This window comes from Barbus barbus (assembly GCF_936440315.1).
Source record: "Barbus barbus genome assembly, chromosome: 20".
NCBI lineage: Eukaryota > Metazoa > Chordata > Actinopteri > Cypriniformes > Cyprinidae > Barbus > Barbus barbus.
This window is the reverse complement of record NC_136748.1, coordinates 14474616-14493465: the sequence shown is the minus strand read 5'-3', so window position 1 is coordinate 14493465 and position 18850 is coordinate 14474616. Positions and strand designations below refer to the sequence as shown.

At 39.7% G+C, this 18850-nt stretch overlaps 1 protein-coding gene across 1 annotated transcript; it reads left to right on the top strand.

The window, feature by feature from the left end:
• Nucleotides 1-270: 270 nt before the first annotated feature.
• On the top strand, nucleotides 271-5279 carry LOC306885957 (transmembrane protein 151B-like; the record flags this gene model as incomplete). The annotated part of the gene is made up of 2 exons (XM_079442789.1): nucleotides 271-375; nucleotides 3726-5279. The coding sequence occupies 2 exons, from the start codon at nucleotides 271-273 to the stop codon at nucleotides 5277-5279; spliced, it is 1659 nt and encodes a 552-aa protein (XP_079298915.1).
• Between the last annotated feature and the right edge of the window lie 13571 nt (nucleotides 5280-18850).

The following is an 18850-nucleotide window of genomic DNA, read 5'->3' as shown; positions in this document are numbered from 1 at the left end:
ACAAATCAAAGATTCAGCTTCGGTCTCCGTGAGACTTTGGAGAGCAGATGTCGGGGGGTTTTTTCTCTCCGTCCTCCGCAGTCTCCCCGCGGTCTCCGCCCCCCAGTCTGCCTGAATGGGAACACCCAGAGCGGGATCCCCGGCGTTCCTGGCATCCATCCCAAACACAGCACCGCCGGACGAAACGGCGTCCTGCTGAAGCGTGTTTCATTGAGAAAAGCGGCGTATTGCAGATAACATATTTGACTGCAATGTTACACCTGCCGCAGGATGTTGTCTCTAGATCTGGAAACTGATACTACTGCGGAGGACACAGCGCCAAGCACCCCAGATGGTGGCGTGGAGACACCGGCCAGTCTCGATGTGCTGGAAGAGGTATGATATGAGTCTTATGAGTACTAGATGTTTATAACCCCTTGTAGACTCTGATTGTCTTAGTGTGGTTTGATTTGTTCCAGTAAATTGCTGGTCACAGTAAAGGTATGTGAGATTGAGATTATGCTATTGTAAATTAATTTATATTTGTTGTTTAAAAGAAACTGTTAAATGTAAGTTTTTTTCAAGCAATTCCTCTGCTTCCAGTTGATGCATAAACTTTATGGTGGACAAGTTAGGCTATTGATAATCATCCAAAGGCTAATGCAACTCTGAGTTCTTTGCAGTAGATCACTGACTGCACATCCAGAGTAATAAACCCACTATAGGATGCAATGCTTTAATCTAATTTAGGCTAGGGTTTACACTTTTTGTGGTGGTATTAAAATCATGCTACTGCTGCTTGATGCACAAATTCCGTAATGAAAATAAATTTCACAAGGCTCCAAGAAGGACAAACAGATTTAAATTGCATTTGACATCAGCTCTAAATCTGTTGTTATATTCACTGCACTCAGCTGATCTGTGCATTGATCAACACCTCTACACTGCTGTAATTATGGAATTGCCAGTGTGGAAAAGATTATATGCCTGTTAGCTTGAGAATCACCCTCACCACAGGGAGTTAGAGCAGATATGCTTAACTCAGTATTTTGGATAAAACTTTTCATCTATCACACTAAATAGCCTGCTACTGTTGCTGATTCCAACCCGCATCTCTGATATTAATTTTACTGGTGCATATTGCCTTGTGAAGCCTTCTGGAATGGCCTGCCAGTTCTGTGAATGTCCCTTAGCTCATCTTTCACACAAATCCTGCTTGCTGGAACTCACAACTGTGATTTGATCTTCTCTAAAAATTACATTTAAACTGGTACGTCGATTTCACTTGGTGTTTTTTAGATATTATTCTTTATCTACAGCAGTAAACTACTATATAAAAATGTACTGCTGTGCATAAATAATAACATCTAAAAATACCAAGTGAAATAAACATTATTAGGCTATTTAACTTTATTAAATATATTAATTACGCTGCACAAATTTGATTTAATAAAACATTTAAACTTCATTGAAGAGGATTCAAGTAGGCTGGTGAAGGAATGTTTGTTGTTTGTATTTTAATTTTGAGCAGTTGCTTCAAATTAACCTTCATTTTTGAGATGGTACCTCAGTAAACCAACAAACAAAATCAGTGCCCCACATTCGGTATTCCTTAAGTCATTATCAAGTTTCATGTAATCTGCTTAGGCATCTTAGATCACAACCATATCATGTCCAAAGTTTCACTTATCCAAGAGCAGTGAGGATAAGAGCAGTTTTTCCTACAGTATGCTTTTGAATAGCTAACTGTTAGCTCTGTCACAGTATTCTCTTTCATGTGGGATTTCCATTATTGATGTTGCACCTCGCTCTCCCATCTTTAAAAGCCTTTCAACCATTATAAATATCAGAAGCTGTGGTATTGGCTGCTGAAATGTACAGACACTTATGGGAGAACAGCATACTTTCCCAACTCATACAGATACCATCTCAGATACTGAGTCAATTTTATATTCAAAACACAAACTTCTCAGATTTTTGATCAGTTAAGTTAAATAAAAGTAGCCTCTTAGTATGTTTTATTCAGTGAACTTTCAGTAATAACTGACATTTTCATCACAATTTGTATTCAGTATCAGCACCCTTGAGTGAGATTCAAACCCACAAACTCAGAATTAGGAACAAAGGTCCTTTTCTACTTACAAACAACTGTGCAAAAGAGGTGTACCAAGTTCAGCGTTAGAACACAAAAGCATTGCTGAGCTCCTCTTCTGCAGGTTTTGAATAAAAAAAAAATCAGTTTGATAGATTTTGTCTGGCATTGATTGAAGACTCAAGACAAAGTTGCAACGACATCCACCATGTTTTTCTTCATCCATTTCATTGCCTGGATACACAGTGCTTTATGGTTTTCACGATGCGGAAAATTGTGAAATACATAGCATTATAAAAATGGAATTACCCGTAAAATGTTCAAATGGTTCACCAGTTTAATGTCAATTATCTGAAGGTAGTGAGTGCTTGTCTTTGGTTTAATAGACATAATATGAAGACTTTGTGCCAGGATGTACTGTAAGTAATTAAGTCTGAACCGAGGGATTGCAACAAATCCTTAATCTTGTCAGGCCCCACTTTCTCACATAGATCTATATCCCTCTTGTCATGTTAAAGGTTTACAGTCAGAGCGTTGTCTGCACTTTATTTGAATTAGACTCAAATGAATGTCCATTGCAGACTTAATTTATAAATCAAATGTATTTTATTTATTTTAAAGGGTTAGCGCACCCTAAAATGAAAATTGTCAATAATGCTACTACCAAGTTCAAGGCCCAGAAAGGTATATATATATATATATATATATATATATATATATATATATATATATATATATATATATATATATATTACTCTCAGCACAACTCTGTATACAGTGGATTGATTTTAATAACTTTAATGTACTTTAAGTGTGCATCAAACATACATTAATGTTATATACAAATATCGAATCGGCACTTGGTATCGGCAGATACTTGTTGTTTTTCAATGACTCGGATCGGGGGCACAAAAAACTTGATCGGGACATCCGTAGTAATTTTTTAATATTCTATTTAGCTTTAATCCTTTCTTAAGTTTTAGTCATGTTATTACTTCAACTTAAACTTATTTCAGTTAGTTGGTAAGGCAACATTTCTATTTTTTAAGTTTTTCATATAATATTTATTTTTTTATTGTTATTTTTCAGCTTTAAAGGGGGAATGGGGAAGTGGTGTGTGGCCAAGTATCGTAACCCATACTCGGAATTTGTGCTCTGCATTTATCCCATCCAAGTGTACACACAGTTGTGAACATACACCCAGAGCAGTGGTCAGCCAATGATGCGGTGCCCGGGGAGCAGTTGGGGGTTCGGTGCCTTGCTCAAGGGTCTCACCTCAGTCGTGGTATTGAGGGTGGAGAGAGTGTTGCTTATTCACTCCCCCACCTACAATCCCTGCCGGACCTGAGACTCGAACCCACGACCTTCAGGTTACAAGTCCAACTCTCTATCCATTAGGCCACGACTGCCCCTCATTTACTAATTACCAATTATTTCAATTACAAAAACATTGTTTAATAGTTTTAATTTTATTTAACTGATCTAAAAATATTTTATCCTTTTGTCCAATATAATTTCTTCATATAAGTGACATTAAATCTCTGATGGTTTGTTTTGTATTCATTACATCTTGTTTACTTATTCACAGCAAGCCTGTGTGCCTTACAATATGCTTATTACTATTACTATTTCTCTTTCTCATTATTCCTTGTAGCAATGGCCAGTAAAGCAGTCCCTAAGTGCCTCTATGTGCCGTGAGACGCATTGGCGGTGCCTCCTCCTTTCGCTGCTCATGTACAGCTGTCTGGGTGCCGTGACCTGGTGTCAGCTCACCCAGGTCACCAAGCTGAGCTTCGATTCCTCCAGTACTTCCCTCACAGCCTCAATGAACTCTCTCAGAGGAGGAGGTCGCGCCATGATATACCACGACAGCCCTTGCTCTGACGGTTATGTATACATACCCTTGGCCTTCCTGCTCATGCTCTACGCCGTTTACCTCATGGAGTGCTGGCACTGTCGTGCCCGCAGCGAGTTACAGTGCAAGGCCAATGTAGAGAGCGTGTATGACAGGGTTCTGCGCATGCGTCAAGCCCGACCCTGCGTATGGTGGAAAGCCATCAGTTACCATTTCGTACGCAGGACTCGACAAGTAACGCGTTACCGGAATGGAGACGCCTACACGACCACACAGGTTTATCACGAGCGTGTCAACACACATGTGGCCGAGGGCGAGTTTGACTACAGCCGCTGTGGAATGAGAGACGTCTCGCGGAACTTGCGCGGACTGGAGGGTAACACGGCGACACGGTTGCATTTCTCCAAGTGCTTCAGCTTCACAGGAGCAGGACCTGAAAATGCTTACCTCAACCAACGAGCCAGGTTCTTCTCGGAAATCGAGGGACTGGATGACTACATGGAAGCCCGCGAAGGCATGCTACTGAAGAACGTCGACTTTAAGGAGCACCTCATTGCTTACGTGGATCCCGACCAAATGCCTTGGTACACCTCACGGGTCACCTTCTGGTTGGCGGCTCTCCTCATGCTCTCTTGGCCCCTGCGAGTGCTGATCGAGTACCGCACAGTGTTTGTGCACTACCAAGTCGAGAAACTCTTCGGACTAGAGTATAGCAACAACAGTCCATCTCCAGACACCGACGCCACCTCGAGAAACACTCGCTACGGCCTTCCGAGAGCAGAAACCGTCGACAGTACGGAGCTGGAATGGCACATTCGCTCAAACCGCCAGCTTATACCAAGCTACTCCGAGGCCATGCTGATGAACCTGGGGACTTCTGGGGAAAACCACAGAGACAGCATTTCCTCCAACCACTTGCTGTTGGACAGCAGCTCAGCGCAGAGCTACGGGACACTGGTGCAGAACTGTGAGCACTGTTGCCAACATGAAGGCGGGCGAAGACGGCCGACTATGAGCTCTAGCTGTTCCTCCATCTTCTCCCGCCACACCTTCCACTCCCGTTTGTCCCTGGACACCTCGCACTTCTCGCTGTGCCGTATGTATGGCTCCAGGCGCACCGTGGGACTGTGGAGGAGCCGCAGTAGTACACTTACAGAGCGCTGCTGCCCTGATGAACAGTGCTGCAGGTCTTACACCAGTCAGCTTGCGCTTAATGACAGCCCGCCGAACTACCAAGACGCCCGCTTCTTCCCAGTCCTCATTGTACATCGGCCTGAGGGCTGTGGGGACTCCTCTGAGGTGAGGAGATATTATGTTCGGAGAGGCTCCTGTTGTGTGGAGACTTCGGTTTAAAGTGGCTTGAAGTGGTCAAGCTGACTAATTCAGCGATAGAAAACATTTAAACATTATTATTTGCACTATGCAGAAAGTGGACTTTATGGCTGTTGCTTGATGCAGAACTGATGAAGTGTATTCTCATGAACTTTGTCTTGCTCTAACAGCTAACGTGCAAAATTAGAAATGTGGCTTATTCAGTGCAGCACTGAAGACTTTTATGTTTACATTTTGATTTCAATTAAAGGGCTGGATTGGAATTATCAATAAATAGAACCAGCTTTTCATACTATTTATGAACAGCTGGCTGACAAATATGCCAGCTTTAATAAATTCATATAAAAAAGAAAATCTTTCAACACATTACACATTACATTTTACGTCAAAAACATGCATTGCTTGTAATAAATGTTTGTGGTCACTGAAGGAAAGGGTTATGACTGCTGACTTGCTCTAAGAGAGCAATAGCAATTAAATTCAATAGCTGCCATTTTACATTTGTTACTAATCTGAAATGTTTTTTAAAGAAATAATTATATATCAAGTTATATATAAATAGAACAAGTTTTATTTATGTGTGTGTGTATATATATATATATATATATATATATAAAGTAAAAAGATTATTATTATTATAGCTGTCATTTTCATTATTATTATTATCATAGCTGTCATTTTCATTATTATTATTTTATTTTGTATATGCTAATGAATGTAAACACTGAATGAGTATGTTGGCATCAAGAATTGTCTTTGATGTCTGGTTTATATAAGCAAAGGTTGCATGGCAATTTGCTCACATTGTTACAAGAAAGCAAGTGATTCTGTATGCAGCTTTTTGGAAACTCTCGTTCTAAAAAGGTTCCCAGAAACAGCAATATGGTCATTCTCACCTTGGTACATCATTAGTGCATGTCTCTGTAACAGAAGACATCACATTTGAATAACACTGGTTCATCAAATGAGAGAGACCCATTATATAACAATCCCCCTTATGGCCTGACCTGTATGTTTGAAGTATGGATGTGAGAAAGTCAAGAAATGCTGTTGAAATGGCAGTGACTGTTAAAAAATAGTGCAGAATAAAATTGCTCCAAAGGTAAAACATGAAAATGTCTCCCAACTGTTTTATTCATCTGATTTTATCTATCTACCAAACCTTATCAGTGGGTACGTACTGTGAACTCTACACCAGAAAGCGACTATTTTACTTGCTATTAAATTCATATTTTTCGTGAACAACTTTCTCTTGTTAACTTTAGGCACTGACCCATAGCCTATATTTAGTGCTGAATGAAGCATGTAATTGATTGTTTTCCTACCTCCAAAGAATAGAGCTTGGGAAACTACGTTACTCCGCAATGCATTCTGGGTAGTCGCAGCCATGTTTGGGGACATGCTCGTCAGCTGTCAGGATATTAGTACACTACGATAATAAACAGAAATAAAAATGGACTGAACCACGATGATCAAGTGTAAGATTACATATAAAGAAAAACTCAACAAGGAAGCAAAGTTGTGGTGCTTAGAAAAAAAGAGAGACAATCAACAAACTCGTTCCGTACGAACACAAAGAGTGGTACAGTGATCTTAACGAGCTATCGCACGTAACCTTCCCTGATTTATTTTCTTACCTTGTTTGTGGTGTCAGAGCAAACACATTTGAGCAATTTAAAAATTTCAAATCTCTCGAGGCCCACCTGCAATTTACAAATGGACAGGTATAACACTGATAATGCAGGATATGCTGTTTGTGCATAGGTCACGTGTTTAATGTAAGGCTGTCAAATCAATTAATCGCATTCAAAATAAATGTGTTTATATAATGTATGTGTATGTATATATAAATACACATGCATAAATATGAATATATAAGAAATACATACATATATTATATATACATACACACACAGGTAAATATACACAGTACACAAACATCGATCAACAGAAACTTTTATTTTGCATGCGGTTAATCAAGATCAATTGATTTAACATCCCTAGTTTAATGCCATAGTTTATGGTTTCATAACAATGCTGGGGCACATATTAGTCAAGGCACAGCATACAGCCACAATCTTTTCCAGGAACGTCATGTCTTCACCTTGACATGGGAGTACCATGCTGACTGGTACAATTCCGTTTAGTATGGTGTACGTTCTGCGTACACATCCAATCACCCTCTCCACATGAACCCTGAGGTGAGCTATCCGACGTGTTTCCTCCAAATTTTTTGCTTCCAGCTGGCTGCGTCTTCTTGTGAATGCAGGTATTTTCACTTCTGCAGACATGAGTCCAACACAGTCTCTGATGTCAAATCCGCGACCTGCCAACACCAAGTCCCCAGGCAATAGTTTATTAAAAAGATCACTATTCTCGGTCACAAGCTTGTCACTGACACGACCTCCCCACCCTTGGGAAACAGAATAGATAGATCCTCGTGGTGTAATGCCAATGAGATACTTTAGGGTGTGCTGGCGTTTGTAGTGGGAAAATGTCTGTGCTCTAGCTTTGGAATTTGATGCTTTTTCAATGCGAATTTCAAAGCGGTCCACTACAAACTGATGTGTCATGGTGGCCTGCAAGCAGTGTCTCTCTGGCCAATGCACCAAGGGTTTGCGATGTTTAAACATTGTACCTATGGTATCTCTGAATGTGGTGGACACAGACTTTCGATCCACAGAGAAAGTGAAGTGAAGTGAAGTGAAGTGACATTCAGCCAAGTATGGTGACCCATACTCGGAATTCGTGCTCTGCATTTAACCCATCCAACGTGCACACACACAGCAGTGAACACACACACACCGTGAACACACACCCGGAGCAGTGGGCAGCCATTTATGCTGCGGCGCCCGGGGAGCAGTTGGGGGTTCGGTGCCTTGCTCAAGGGCACCTCAGTCGTGGTATTGAGGGTGGAGAGAGCGCTGGACATTCACTCCCCCCACCTACAATCCCTGCCGGCCCGAGACTCGAACCCGCAACCTTCGGATTACAAGTCCGACTCTCTAACCATTAGGCCACGACTTCCCCTTGGAAGAGGTACGCAATGTGCTGTATTGGGAGACTCAGCCTGAGGCGCATCAGTGTTGAAAGGAGCATCTGAAAAGGTGAGAGTTTTCGGCCATTCTGTGGCAGGCAGGGAAGAAACTGTGTCAACACACCCATCAGAAGTGCAAGACATGGAAGCCCAGTGTAGTACTTCACCTTTGCATCATCATCTTTAACAAAATCCTCATCCATCTTCTTTTGAGCAAGCTCTTCCTTCAGTCTCCTGTTCTCCTCCAACAAGCAGTTATTTTCAGCACGCCTGCAACTACAAAGATGGCATTCCTGCTCTTCTGCGGTGTTGTAATTTGAGTCTGTGTCAACCATTTGTGAAGCATCATCTGCTGTTGCAGCTTCATCCTTCAGTCTCTAGCCAGCTACATCTAGTGGTGAAGGTGCAGCATGATCCCCTGTGACAGCTTGCAGTCTCCTTGTACTCCGGTTAAACCGCTCAGGGAGCATTGCTTTATCTTCTGTGTGCCTGAGATGCAATGATGGTACCCAGTCAGGATTGCACTCTAGCATTTCATGGCTGGCTTGCCTAAAAATAAAAGATCAAATTATTTCAGTTATGTAGTAATTCAGCCAGTTACCAGTGTATGTCAGGATTGTGGGTAAAGATAAGGCAAGGACTCAAACACAGAAAGCAAAGGTCTTTATGGAAAAATAAAGCAAAACAAAACAGAACCAAACAAAACAACCCCATGGGGGAAAATTTAGATGAGGACACAACCAACGAAGACATGAGACAAGAGCGTACGGTGAGGAAATGAAGCGAACTGAAACCGCACGCTCACACAAAAACAAGATACGAGTGTCAGGGCTCTGTCACATGACCAAGAATAAACCAGACCAAAGTGACAGAACCCCTGACAGTCAGCTGCTAAAGTTAGCGGTGTAACAACAATTAGATGTTTGCACTGCTAGTGCTAAAAACAACAACAAAAAAAGTTAAACGTGTTTTGTTTATAACTTACCTTTATGAAAATGACGTGAACAAACAAGCGTGTTTGGAGAAATGTTGTTGAAGGTAAAGTTTTTCCTTCTTACTGCTGCTACCCATGCCATGCTCGGAGACCTGAGATCCAAGGTGCTGTTTCCAGGCAGGAAAGCAGAAAAATCTCAATCCATTTTCGACCACCTGCCAAATTATTACCCCTTTTGTTGAAATGCTATATGGGGCCTGTTTCAATAAGGAGGTTCAACCAACTCTGAGTTTAAACTTGAACTCTGAGTTGATTTACCCTGAGATGGGAAACTCTAGTTTTCGGTTACAGAACAGCTGAAATGAGTTAGTTCAATCAACTCTGAGTTGACTGACTCTGAGTTAAGCACGTGCACCACGACTATGAAAAGTCATGATCAGCTGAGCGCCGAAATTACGATTCACCATGGCAACAGCTCCCGCCAAAAAGACGTCAGCGCGCGTACCTCCGTCAATGCGTAACATTAATTCTTAGTAACTGTCTATAACTTAATAACTGTTATAATATCTGAGGTGAAAACTGTAAATTATTGAACTAATATTCATTTTAATGGTATCTCATGGCCACAAAAAAAAAGAAAAAGAAAAAGACAGAAAAAGAAACAACGTGGCAGCAGCTAAAAATGAAGTATAAAAACACAATTGAATCAAGGTAAAGCTTTAAACATGAAAGGTTCATGGGTGTGGGCTAAATGACTTTACAGACATTTGACATTAAATATCATTCAGTGTATATTTCAATGCGCTGCAGCTTTTTCCACATAGTCTAGCACTCTTTTCACATAATTAAATATTCTCTAATCCAACCTGTTACATTTCTTAATTAGAGTAATAAAATTAACTACTGACAAGAAGGCAGAGGGAGAACCTGGACCAGCACCACTGACAGATGAAGAGGAGATGGTCAAGTATTGGAAGATTTCTAAAATCCAAAAGTTAAAAATAATAACTTTTGCTTTTGTATTAGGAAATAAAGATGACCAAAAAATTTGTAATAATTTGCTTATTTAACAGCTGTAGTGGTGGTTATGGCTCGTACTACCCCTCCATCTGGCATCCTTCCATTTCATACAGTAATCATGCTTGTCATCAATGCATCCAACCACACTGGAAATCCTGAAGGAAATTCTGATTATTTCAGGTTACTTCCACAGGTCACAGAAAGATGTTATCAAGTGAACATCATTTATCAGATTAGCCTCATTTAAACCCATTGCTACACCATTGACCTACAGTCCTGTGATACTCCTCTTTGACGGATTTGTGCCCAGGAAAAAATTCCCAGAAAGAGCGTGAGAGCGATGCACACTTTACTTAAAATCTGCATATCTTATAATGTGCTCTGCATCTCTGATGTTTAAAAGAAAACTACCATTTAAAATGGTCCCGCTCAAATAAATATGCACATGAATACGGTGTAAAAAAACATATAATAACATAAATAATAGGCTATAAGGTATTTAGTCTTGTTTCCATGAAGGAAAAAAAAATTAAAATATTATTTTATTTTCCAAATTATCTGGCAATGGGGTAAGAAATTAAAATTAGCCTATTCTTGTTTCCGTTTGCATTAAGATTATTTTTCTTACACTCTGTAGAACAATTTTATATTTTAACAAAAATTATTTTCATGTATAGAAAATGCATCTTAACTTAAATTTTAAATGTTTGTACTTGAAATAAGACAAAAATACTCAGTAAGAAAAGCAATTTTGCGGCGTGAATGAATGAATGAGGTATTAAAACATCGCTTACACTTTAAAAAGGGGGAGGAGACCGAAAGAAACTCTGGGTTTACCAAAGAAAACCTGCTCCCGACCAGGTTAGGTTCACAGAGTAAATTGCCATGGTAACTGACTCTGAGTATAAGTTACCTCTCTTCCAGAAACGGGTTTGACTTACCCTGCTTTCTCAGGTTTAACATACCTCCCATTCTGAAACCGAAAACCCAGAGTTTCCCTCATTTCAGGGTTAACATACTCAGAGTTTTCACTTAATCTCCTTTCTGAAACGGGCCCCAGATTGCCTAATCCTAACCCCTCCCTCACACCTAAACCTAACACCTACCAATAATAGTGGGGTAATAATCTGGCAGGGGTCAGAATTGGGCACAACACCGGTCGTGAGTGGATTATGGCAGTTAATTACACAACAAGCAAGTAAGTATTTTTAGCTGTACAAAGCAAACAAAAGCGTCCATTACCAATCAGTACAGCAGCGACCGTGTCTCTAAATCCCAAAATGCATGGCGTTGCCGACGTCACGTTCCCAGACTACACATCTGGTTCGTGCGTGAATAATGTATGCTGTAGTAGTAATTTTCGTAGTTTTTAAATCGATCTCATGAGGGGAGTGATTTGTGCATTGTGTCGGTAGGTGATAGCCAAAGTTGCACTTTTTTATTTAAATTTTTTGTATGTATTTATGTGTTTATTTATTTATTTTGCACCGTTATCATTTTCAATGGGTTCTTTTTATGTAGTGGTTTAAAACGGTAGCCAGATTTCTTTTGTTTTTAAGCCAGCAGGCTTTAAGAATCAAATAATCAATTTCAATTTGATCATCGTTTCCTTTTAAAGACGATTTCCCATAAGGCCTCACTGGGAATCATGAATTTACAGCATGTAAAATAGAGACCAGGTCCAGAGCACGACAGCAAGCGCAGAGAGGACCGTCTGTACAAACAGCTTCTGAATAATGCAAGCCAGATCCTTTCTTTCTCCAAAGAAGTTATGGACGAGATGGGGGCCATTTCATACAGAAAAACTGACTTTAGCTGGCTTTTTCATGCCACAGGCCCCTTAGCACCAGTTACCAGATTAAAGAAAATAAGGAGGCATGAGAACAATGAAATATTCTGCAACATCAATCGTTTAACCCAAGAAGAAGGCAGAATTTCAGTACAGACTCCTGTAATGAACACTAAGGTACCTTTCTTGAGTCTTAGTGATCAAAGCAAGATGTATGATGTGTTTAAAATAACAAATGCGTTCAGGGTGTTGAATTTGCACACCTGTCCGAAGGAATCCTCAACAGAGGATTGTGAAGTCCAGAGCAGCAGGTGGCAGGAGTTTGCACAAAATAAGACAGGGCAACTATTACAGCTGAGGTAACAACAAAGGAAGGACCATTACTTCATCCTTTCTAAATACATCACCCTTAAAGGGATAGTCCACCAAAAAATTAACAATCTATCATCTTTTACTGAATCTCATGTCATTCCAATCTTGCACGGCTTTCTTTCTTCTGTCGAACATAGAAGAAAATGTTTGGAAGAATGTAGGTAACCAAACAGTTTCCATTCGTTTTCCCTTCCATTTTATGGACAAAAATAGTGCAAGTCAATGGGAACCGAAAACGTTTGGTCACTAATATTCTCCTTAATTGTGTTCCGCAGGAGAAAATAATGCATACAGGTTTGTAATGACTGATGCGGGTGAGTAAATGTTGAGTGAATTTTCATTTTTGGGTGGACTATCCCTTAATGCATCCTACTTAGTCCAAGGCCTAAGCCACACTTATGGATTTGTGTGTCTTATTGAACAGAATACCAGGTTATGTGCTCTCTCCAGTAAGCACAGATGTGCAGAACCGCTTAAATATGACAGCAACCACTGTGACCACCAATCACATTGAGATCCCACAGGCCCCTCGGCTACAGGATATCTTGAATCCACGTGCTGTCTCAAAGAACATCTCTGAACAGGAGATCTTCTCAGGTAGACCTACACATATATCTTGAATGTGACTGTTTACTTACAGTTGAAGTACAGTATTAGAGTTAAAAATGTCATTGTGACGTGGAAAGCTGTAAGATTCATGTGCCTCAAGTATTTACATTTCTGTCTTCCATTTGCTTTAGCAGGAACTGGTAGAGCTGTGAGAGCGGTACAGCGATGGATGGATCAGACCACTGAAATTGACCTCAAGCAGGGTCTCAGACCTCCTGACTTCAGCGGACAGGACCCTGAGATGCCCAAGCAGTCTGTGGCTGAACTTTCCACATTTCACTATGCAGTTAATCAATGGAGGAATGCCTGCAACATCAGTAGGTGTTTCTTTTCACAGCTCTGTGTGCTATACCTCTACATATCTTATGAGCCATGGTTATATTTATAGTTTATTAATAAATTCCACTTTTATTAAGTTTATTAAGTAATACACTTAAATACACGAAAATAACATTGTTAGCTGAGATTAGTTTTTTTGTTAACAACTGTTTATTGAATTTTATTCTGTGGAACAGTAGTACAAGTCAAAAAGCAGCTGTACAAATTTAGAACCCACCCCCTGGTAGACTTTAAAAATAATAATAATAATAATAAAATGATTAATTAATATAAAAAGATAAACAAATAACAATAAAATATTTTTTACAAAGATTTTAGAAAAGACACAACATTAAAAGCTGAATGCCATGAATTAACAGTTTTCACGTTAGATCCATGTATACGAGAAGTAGAGAGTTCCATTGAGATAATGTCCAACAAATACACCGTCCAGGTTCATCTGTCCATTGTGTGAGGAGGATTACAACGATTGACTAGCAATTTTTTTGCTTCTGTGAGAGCAGCTAACAGTAAAGATCTTTGTTGGACGGACAAGGTGAAGTCCTAAAAGTCATTCATGAACAAATGGCAAACATATCTCAGTACCCAACAAATATGATAGGTCCTGTGAGAGTCCAAAAAGGTGAGAGGGGCACTCCCCAAAAAAAATGCAAAAACGTGCCTAAAACTCATTGGGAACAGAGATTACACTTAGGAGAAGACAACAGATTCATATAAAAACATTTCATTGGAGTCAAGTAAACCCTATGCAGCAATTTCCAATGAATCATTTGGTGATAAGTAAACATGACTTACTCCAATTAATTTTAAACCCTGAGAGAGATCCAAAATGGTCAAGTAAATTCAACACATGAGGAACAGAATGTGACGGCTTCTCCAAAAACAATAAGATATCATCAGTAAACTAAGAAATATAATGATGAGTATTCCGTATATTTATGGGAGAAATAGTTTCAGATTGTCGGACCGCTTGAGCTAAGGGTTCCAAGGATAGGGCAAATAACAGAGGAGAAAGCGGGCAACCCTGACGAGTACCTCGATGTATAAAGATTGGGTTAGAGCAAACAGCACCTGTGAGAACAGTGGCTGCTGGATTGGCATACAGAACTTTTATCATATTTATGAAACTCGATCCTAGACCCAGATGCTGTAGAACCGACCATAAATAGTTCCCTTCTATCTGATTGAAAGCTCTCATTGCATCTAGAGATAATACTGCGCAAGGGGAGGACAAACTATTATTTGAATTTATAATATGATATAACCTGCGTAAATTATCCGAAGCTGAGCGAGATTTAATGAATCCTGTTTGGTCATGATGAACTAGCCTATTCATAAATTTCTCTAGACGACGAGAGTACTTTAGCATATAATTTAACATCAATCCCTATCAAAGAAAGTGGCCGGTAACTAGAACAGGAAGTCGGATCTTTATCTTTTTTTAACAAGAGAGAAATATCAGCTATATTAATAGATGGGTGAAATGAGCGTAACTGAAAAATGTTTCATATCTAACATGAGGGGGCCTAAATCCGACCAAAAAGTAGTATACAATTCGATTGGAATGCCATCTATGCCTGGGGATTTCCCCTTGTTCATAGATCAAATTGCTGACTCCAGCTCCTGAAGAGAGATCTGTTCAGGCAGGTATTCCGAATCTGAATCTGACGGCCTAGGTTAATCAAGGTTGGACAGAAAAGATGCAGAAGAGTCAGGGTCACCATCAGCAGAAGAAGTATAGAGGTTAATGTATAAAGAGTGAAAGGCGATATTAATGTCTTTTGGGTCTGTCATAATGAGCCCAGATTGGGATTTTCGTTCATTTTCAAACTTTTCATTGTTGCGTAATCTTAGGGCTAAGAGGTGGCTTGGTCTACTCCCTTGAAAATAGTAATTCTGCCTGGAACTTTGAATCAGGAATTCTGTCCTGGATCTCAGTAATGAATTGAGTTCGGACCTAACCGCCATGATTTTACTGAGTGTATTGTCTGAGAAACAACGCTGATTATCTCTAGTCAGATTCTGGAGCTGTATGTCAGAACCCTCTTGGGGCACGAGGAACGAGGAGACAAGGAGATTCCAAAATACTATCCTTTATTGAAATCCACATCGAGGAACACGGAGCTTGGGGAGAGACGAACATAGATGACGTTCAGACCGGACACAGAGGCAGGGAAACACAGGGTTTATAAACATGGGGAAATCAACAAGGAACAGGTGAGGACTAATCAAACGGGGCTCGGGACTAATTAACTAATGGTCACAGGAACGAGGAAGGTCAAATAGAGACACGAGAGGAGGGGAAAACAAGACACAGGACTGACACTGTAATTCCAGTTCAACTGTCTTTTTGTGTCGGTTTTTCTGAAGGAACGAGGCATATGAAATTGAGCTATCCCTTATAAATCCTTTAACTGCATTCCAAAGTGTTCGAGGATCATCCACTGAACCTTGGTTAATTTCAATAAACTCAGCAAATTTATTTCTGAATTGACTGCAAAAGTAACAATTTAGGGTTAAATCGCCATCTAGTGGCACGAGATGGCCGAGGGATCAAAGATAATCTGCACAAATTTCCATCATGATCTGACAAAGATAAGGAACAGATATCGGGATCACGGACAGCTGAAGATAAAGAAGTAAATGAAAATATAGTCAATTTGCGAATTTATGAGTAGCAGAAAAGAAAGTGAAAGACTTAGCAGAAGGGTTTAATAAACGCCAACTATCCACCAACGAGGATGAGGTTACACATTGCCGAAGTCTGTCAGAACACAAATCTTGAGAGTGTGATTCCTTTGGTCCAGATCTATCTAGGATATGCGACATTACAGAATTCGTATCTGCACCCAATACAATTTCAAAATCTGAAAACTTCAAGAGATAGGTTGACAAAACAGAGAAAAAAGTAGGGTCAGGAGTACAAGAGGCATAAACTGAGAGAAATACAATATTCTCCACTATTGTTTTTATATGTGTTATTCTACCATCTGTATCACAAACTTTATCTAAAATAGTAATATTTAAAGTCCTCTGCACCAATATTAGGACACCCTTGGTTTTAGTATCCGAAGATGAGTGAGATACCACTTCATAAAACTTATTATTACACCTGCGTATATCCTCCTCTTTCAAATGGGATTCTTGAACTAACACTATATCAATCTTTCTTCTTCGCAAAAAATCCAGAAAACCTGTACGTTTGTGAGGGCCATTTAGGCCATTAATATTACAACTCAGAATATTAAGGTCGGTCATAGGTATCAAACAGAATTACTGCATAATAAGACAAAATACAAGTTTGAAAATAAAACCAGTTGAGTCTGCCATTAAACCACCCCCACCCTCCCCGTTACCATTAAAAAAACATAAACACATTCCCATGAACTATGGCAGATCAAACCAAGAACAATCCTTGATCTGCCAGCACCCCTTAATATGGTCCGTGGCGTCAACAAAACCCTGCACATTACTGTAGCACCAACAGGCCCCATAGTCACATATTGACTAGGAAGTATTTCTATGTAAAAAACAAAAAACAAGAGAAGAGAGATAAAGAATACAACTAAAACAAATAAAATATAATCAGTAAGCGATAATGTATGTACAATGAACTACGAATTAAGAAGTGAACATTAAAGTGAACAGTGAAAGACACAGTCACCTAACCATTTAGAGCATCTCTTCTCCGATTAGACCGCAAATGTCCAGCTGAAGTTCACTGAGAGTTGGTGGATGAATGGGATCTGAGAAAATCTCTTGCTTCTTCTGGGGAGTGTAGCATTTTGGGTTCACCTTGATTGAGAATGACCTTCAGCGTTGCAGGATAAAGGAGAAAATTCTGGATGCCAGCGTCTCTCATCTCATTCCTAACTTCTTCTTTTTGCGGTGACCGGAGAAAAATCTGGAAAGAAAGACAACGTTGCTCCATCGGAAGTTTTCACCGGGGCATGAAGTCTGGCGGCGCACAGAATGAGCTCCCTGTCCGTGTACTGCAGCAGTTTAAAGATGAAAACCCGTGGTTTAGCGCGATCTAAGAAGAGCCTTGTGTTCACGCGATGCGCTCGCTCCACTTCAATCTCTTTGCCCTCCAGAGACGGGAGCCACGTCGGTAGCGATCTTTTCAAAAAGCCCAAAGGGTCGTCCTTTTCGGAACCTTCAGGCAATCCGACCAGATGCAGATTGCTGCACCTATTGCGATCCTGTAAGTCCACAACCTGTTGCTCGAGCGCTGCTACTCGCCTATCGTGATCTGCAACAACTTTCTTTTGTTCTTTCATCTCCAGTGTAAGAAGATCTAGTTTAGAGCATAGCAACTGAACAACTGACATGTGAGAAGCGAACTCGTTCCACATCGCCTTCAACTTGGTTCTTTGAATGTCCTCAAAGTGTGTAACAGTGTTCGCCATCTTGTCCATCATATCGCTCGCAGTCGGTGGCTTGGAGTTCTTCTTAATCGGAGAAGCTGATGGAGACAATTCCTGCTGTTTATGATTACATGCCATCAGGTAAAGCACCACCAATGAATAAAACTTAAAACAAAACGAAAAAATCTGCAAAAAGAGGCCAAACGTACGGAGTTCTACTCTAGGTTCATGAGCACGTCACGTGACTCCGTTAGCTGAGATTTGTTAACTATACATAGAAATACAATGTGTGTTATTTGCAGGAAAGCACCTTGAATACCTGCATACATTTTATTTGTTTTTGCATCGATTGCTCACATGGAAACCACTTTTGGAAAATCATTATTTGTTTCATCTAGAGTTGCCCTTGCAGAGAGTGACCATCAAGGGCCTAAAAAGGGCTCTTAGTGACCCTAATTACCCAGCGCGGCTGGAGGCCATCTTAACTTGTGCATTGGGGGCAATTAATGGACCACAAGAAGAGCTTGACCCAGGCAAAGCAGGTTAATCTTTCAGCTAAAAGCATTTTTCAATGCATACAAAATATATCGTAACATAATACAATATAACATTTAAAAGTTTGGGGTCAGTAAGAATTCATACTTTTATTCAACAATGACGCATTAAATTAATCAAAAGTAACATTGAAGAACTTTAAACTACTAAAAATACATATTTCAAATACTGTAAATATTGTATTTTACTTTCTATTCATCACAACTGTTTTTAACATTGATAAAAATAAGAAATGTTTCTAGAACAGCAAAATCAGCATATTAGAATGATTTTTTTTTTTTGAAGAATCATGAGACACTGAAGACTGGAGTAATGGCTGCTGAAATTTCAGCTTTGCCATCACAGGAATAAATGACATTTTAAAATATATTCAAATAGAAAACAGTTTTAAATTGTAAAATATCCCACAATATTACTGTTTTAACTGTATTTTTTAATCAAATTATTGCACACACACACACATACTGTATATAATATGCAAACCCTTTTAAAACATTAAATAAATAAATAATATTATATAATATTACTCAAAAAGTCATAGCTTATTTCTTCTTTCCTCAGGTCAACATA